The sequence below is a fragment of the Conger conger genome, chromosome 1, assembly GCF_963514075.1.
Source record: "Conger conger chromosome 1, fConCon1.1, whole genome shotgun sequence".
NCBI lineage: Eukaryota > Metazoa > Chordata > Actinopteri > Anguilliformes > Congridae > Conger > Conger conger.
The window spans coordinates 16554897-16560896 of NC_083760.1; the positions used below are offsets into that span (position 1 = coordinate 16554897).

The 6000-nt window shown below is 48.5% G+C and overlaps 1 protein-coding gene across 15 annotated transcripts in view; it reads right to left on the reverse strand.

Moving 5' to 3' along the window:
- ppp1r13ba (protein phosphatase 1, regulatory subunit 13Ba) overlaps positions 1-6000 on the reverse strand; it is a 65259-nt gene that overhangs the window by 13768 nt on the left and 45491 nt on the right. For all 15 annotated transcript variants that reach the window (XM_061231960.1, XM_061231941.1, XM_061231922.1 and 12 more), the window contains 2 exons: positions 4495-4596; positions 1206-1380 (listed from right to left, as the gene is read on the reverse strand). In XM_061231960.1, coding sequence (XP_061087944.1) covers positions 1206-1380; positions 4495-4596 — 277 coding nt within the window. The remainder of the gene's footprint in view (positions 1-1205; positions 1381-4494; positions 4597-6000) is intronic.

Sequence of the window (6000 nt, forward strand, 5' to 3'; positions counted from 1 at the left end):
CCATGAAAAGATTTAATTTATCAAAGATTCATTTAGCACACTACCTTTTCCAAATTCTAGAGTGTTAGAATAATCTTGTGCCAGTATTTTTCATGCATAATAAGGCCATTTCATTAAATGTCTAGACAGATGCACTTTTATGTGGACCTGCACACTGTGTTATGGGTATATTAGAATGTATTGATTTTGTAAATACATGATTGCTTTTGAATAATTCATGGATGTGCTAATCAGATTTTTGATGAGAAGTCTGAGGGTGATTACTGTGCCTCTATTGACTCTTTGAAGGTAGTAGATTTTAACACCAACGCGTGTGACCCTCAGCCAATTACTCAGCAGACGAACGGACAGCTTTAAGGGCGTCTGAAAACATTTAATTCCATGACCAGTCCCCCAGGACCTTTTAACTGAGTCACAAGATCAGAAACCCACAAACCCATGAGCAACCAACTGACTGGGCCCAAGAGAGAGGAGCCATTGTATTCAGATCTGATGATCTTGTGTTGCCTGTCCGAAAACAACCCAAGAAGCCGGATGAAAAAAACAACCCTAATTTTTCCCAATTGCCTACTGAAGGAGACGAACACCAGCAAGATCACAGGTTCGATTTTTCCAGGTCGGGTGCTGTTGATGTACCCTTGAGCAAGGTACTTAACGTGAACTGGTTCAGCAAATATACAACTGCAAAAATGGATTGTACTATGTATAAGGTATGTAAAGCAGCTGATGTGGATCTGGATAAGAGTATCTGCTACAAGCCTAAAATATAAAAATAAATAAGTAAGGCCCAGGTGTGGATGAGTTGTTGTTCTTCATTTTAGTGTTTTATGGCAGTTAGTAGACCACCAACTGGAATGGAGTGTGAATGAGGATTATTAAGTCCCTAAGAACTGTTTGGATGTGTCTCCAGGCCATGCAGTATACCTAGCCAAGGGAGAGCAATGGAGCTCATGAAACCCCATATCAGGTGGAGCTACAATAGGTTGTCAATCAGTGACACGTTCAAACCAAATCAAAACGTTCTGCTCGCCGCAATCAAATGAGTGACCGATACCTGGGCTATCCTGGCCCACCTCTCCCACCACTGCCCATGTTAAGACGTGCGAGGGCGTCTGTACGTACACAGTTTGCCGTTGATAACCTTGTTGTAGCCCACCTCTCCCACCACTGCCCATGTTAAGACGTGCGAGGGCGTCTGTACGTACACAGGTTTCCGTTGATGACCTTGCTGTAGTCCACCTGGCCCCTCATGGCGCGGATCTTCTTGAGCTTGGCCTCCTGGTTGTCCACGCGCTCCTTCAGCCTCTGCAGTTTCTCGGTCTCGCAAACGGCCTGCTGCTGCCTCCGCTCCTGCTGCTTCAGATAGCGCAGACGCTGCTCCTGGAGGGGACGAGGGGGGGGGGCGCGTTCAGAACCTCGCCGCTGACATTTACTCAGACAGACATCGCGGGCAGACACAGGGAGAGGTTCGCCCTGTTCTCCCTGCCTTCACCTCCCGTGAACCCCTGATGCACTGCGCTACGTCGAGGCGTGCTAAGTGACTCAACGCAGACGCGCACTAACGCAGACGTCTGAGCGCAGTTATTCAGCCTAAGTAAATCCAGAGGTAGACACGGAGCAGTCAGGGTGCTATGGTATTGCGCACACTGCAAAAAGAGCCTGTCTTAACAAGTGCTGTAATGAGATTTACAACCTCGTTTGTAGAAAAAATGAGCTTGTTTGAAAATGTCTTACCCCATTGGTAAATAATGAAATGAGTCAAACAGTCTCATCTCTTTGTACCAACGAAGTAATAGAAATAAACTTACAGAAATAAGTCTAAATATAAGACTGAAATACTTGTTTTTGCAGTGTATCTAAGGCAGGCGGGTCCACAGACATACGCGTGTGGAGTCGAGCTCATCAGTACAGACCCACAGCTCGGGCTGCTGTGAGCCAGACAGGAGCGGAGCGTGTGTGTTACACGGTCTCACCCGGGGTCAGACAGAGAGAGCGATCCACACACGCGATCCCCTTTCTGTGCGGATAATAACACGGCGAACACAATACTCCCCGGCTGACTGAGCGCTTCGCACACGATGTGTGAAAGCTGCTCTGAGCGCTCTTATCTTCAGATGCCATCCAGCTCAAATTCCATATCTGTGGGTCGATGTTTGGGCTTTGACTCTTTCCCACACGCGGCTGTCTGCCGTCTGCCGCTTACAGAATTTCGGTCTTTAACTCTTTCAAGGGCACATCTTGAGCAACAAAAATATATATATATATATATTTTTCACAGCAGCCTCTGAGCTGTGATCCCTTCTTTATTTGTTACCCTCTCTGTCTTCTGAATGAAGAAAAATAGAGAAGGGCAGACCACCTTTCTCTGCACTATCACAGATATGGAGACTACCGGAACAATATTCTCAGCCACTTTAACACTAACAGATATTAATATGCAGCTGTGAAAACGGCCGTGAGCGAGGTTTATGATCGATGATTTGCATTTAAAACGCAAAAAAACATTTGAAGTCCACTGTAGGCCGATTACTGGCTCAGGAGAGGGTGTAAATCACCACACAAATACCTACAGGTTGACAGGCTCATGTGGTATCTGCTGAATGAATGATTTTAAGGTGAGCGTCAGGTCTAGAACGAGCGAACACAAAGCGCAGGCCGCATGGGAGCCCTGGCCCTGGGGTGTTGACTCGGCAGAATCCCTGTTTAATGAGAGAGAACAAAGCAGCTCTACACTGAGGCTGTGTGTGGGCATGCACATACACACACATGCACACACACACACACACGTATGAGCACACACACACACGCACGCACGAGCAGACACACACAAATACACACGTATGAGCACACACACACACACACATATGAGCACACACACATGTACACAGACAAGCACGTACATACACACACACTCTCACACACATATATATATTCATACACACACACACACACACATGCATGAGCACACACACACATACAGACAAACACGCACATACACACTCACACATGCGTCCAGCCAGCAAAACAGACAAGACCACAACATGAGGAGTACAGGGAAAAATTCTCCACTGATGAAGTGGAGAATTCAAAGCTCTACCCTCACCCTGGAGGTCTGCTATAATGTCAGCAGTGTAATGGTAGATTTATTTAATTCTTTACTTTGTAAAGGAACAGGAATACAGTGACTCTTTGTACGAACACAAGGCTTTTTGTGTTTAGCCTCAGAAGCAACAGCTTCCATCCAACACATTCCTTCAAGTTGACTACTATTAATATATATATTTTTTTTTGCAATCAAATTTTTAACGAACTCTTCAACATAGGAAACATATAACAGACAACAAAAACACCTCACCCACTGCAGAACAGTACTTATGGAACAGACTACCATTATATTAAAAAACAGTTGCATATATTAGATAATATACGATAGAATACATGCATACTCTAAATAAGGACTGTACCACCTCCACGGATCACAGTAAAACAAATTAAATTACCTTCTGCCAGTGAAACTGGGCTCAACTGCCAACAAAATCCAAGCCAGAACCTTAATCCATTTGATGCGCTCTGAATTTCTGGGAAACCAAGATGCTGAACAAACCACAGGTGGAATATGCTAGAAGCTATGATAGTTTTTGAATATCACCGAGTTGAGTTCCGTTCACTTGAATCCCTGAATGTTTCCATGTACACAAATGATCAACACGAGTAGATACAGTACTTTTTCTTAGGATATCACTGGCTGGTAGTGGAAGAGTACCGTCCCGCCCCCATCCGCAGCAGCTGCTGTTCCCTCCTGACCTCACTTCCTGTGGCCAGCGAGTCCCTTCCTGCTGTTGTGTGAGCTCAGCTCAGTTTCCCAGAACAGAACCCAAAGTCAATGACCTCAACCACTGACCATATCGCTCAACCCAACAAGGCTCTTCCAACGGGGCTGCGATTCCAAAACGCAGCAACGCAAAACTACCAGCGCGAATGACTCACCGGCGTAAGTGGAATCTCCCAGAACACAGATGACAGATGTGCTTATCAAAGAGCACAGTGAGCTCACTGCTTTAACCTGTCACAGAGCATCACCACAGTGTTCCACACTGTCAGCGGTACTGTGTGCATCTGTGTACCCTGTGTGAGGGTCTGATAGGGGCCGTGTGGTGGAGGTGGTGGGTGTATCTGTGTGAGGGTCTGGAAGAGGCCGTGTGGTGGAGGTGGTGGTGTGTATCTGTGTGAGGGTCTGATAGGGGCCGTGTGGTGGAGGTGGTGGGTGTATGTATCTGTGTGAGGGTCTGATAGGGGCCGTGTGGTGGAGGTGGAGGGTGTGTGTATCTGTTTGAGGGTCTGGAAGAGGCTGTGTGGTGGAGGTGGTGGGTGTATGTATCTGTGTGAGGGTCTGATAGGGGCCGTGTGGTGGAGGTGGAGGGTGTGTGTATCTGTTTGAGGGTCTGGAAGAGGCTGTGTGGTGGAGGTGGTGGTGGGTGTATCTGTGTGGCCTACCTTGGCGACAAGCATCTGCTGCTGGTTCTCTATCTGCTGCTGCTGCCTCGTAGCCATCTCCTGAAGCTCCGACAGGGTCAGCTCCACACGAGGATTCCCCACCTGCCACACACACACACACACACACACACACACACAAACACAAACACACAGACAGACAGACAGACAGACACACACAGGGAAAGAGAAGGGACCAGGTTAGTCCGGTCTGTCGAATCTCATACAAACGTCCAAACTGACCACACAGGAAGCACCCAACCACCCTGCCCAATACGCGAAACGGTCCCAGCCTCCCGTCAGAGGGCTACACCAACCCCCATCTCTCTCTCTGCATGGCCAGAACCCCAGACTTGCAAATTATGTCACCGTGTCTTCAGTGAAAAGTTTTAAACGTAGCCCGGCGTTAGCCTAGCCTCAGCCTGCAGGGGCACACAGCCATGCGACACAGACAGGCTCGAGCCAAGACTCGGCCAGAGGGCACTTCCGCTTACACAAACAAAACAAAAGAAGCCCTGAATGGGGAAGACCCTGTGCCAGGATGAGCCAGAGATCCAGGTGAAAGAGCAGGAGGGAAGGGGCTAATTAAACTGCGTCAGCTACAGCTGTGAATGAACTCCACGTGAACGGCTGCAGTAAAAGCACATCTGTGGAGACGCCGTGAGCACGGCCCTGCACAGAGCCATCTGTAATAGCGTATAAATAACGGTAAATGCTCTAATTGCTGCAGACAGGATGAAAATGCCTATAGAAACTAGAGGTGTATCAGCTTCTCACTGTGACCAACTGTGGTCTCAGTGTGAGGCCCATGAACAGGGTGTGCCTAAAAGCGTTGCCAAAGAGTTGACTTCATTATAGCATTACCAAAGTCAGACATACCAGCATGTGATTTTCTAATTCCTTTTCCTGACAACAAAAACATGCATATCATCTCAAAATAAGTATATGCGTTTTTAAACCCGATTCGAAAGTGGAATTAGCTCACTGACTGAAAACAGCCCTGTGAGGGAGGGAGGGATGGGGGGGGGGGGAGGGAGAAAGAGAAATGGATTCTAGGATGGAGTGGAGGAAAACACGCTCAGACAGACGGAGAGAGTGTGAGGAGAGTGATGGGGTGAAGGGTAAAAGAAACCAAACACAAAGGAGACGGGGTCTGGCAACCCAACTGCCACGCGGGGTCCGGCTGACACAACATGGAGGACTCGGCGAATGAGACGAAAACAAACACAGAATCGGGCATCGCCCCCGAGCGGTCACGGGAGCGGGCACGTGGGCCCGGGCGGCGGTGGAAATGCCTCCAGCGCCTGAACAGGAAGGCAGCGGATTGGCTGCGTCCTGCCATTGTGCAGAACTGCGGGGCTGCAGCCTCGGAGGTGCACAGCTGCGCTGCCCTGCAGAGCTGCATGCTCCTCTTTCAATATTCTCACGCACTCCAGCGCCCCACAGCTACGCCACACCATCTGCACAACGCGCAACACGCTAAGAGTCCACGGCGATATCACCCACAGC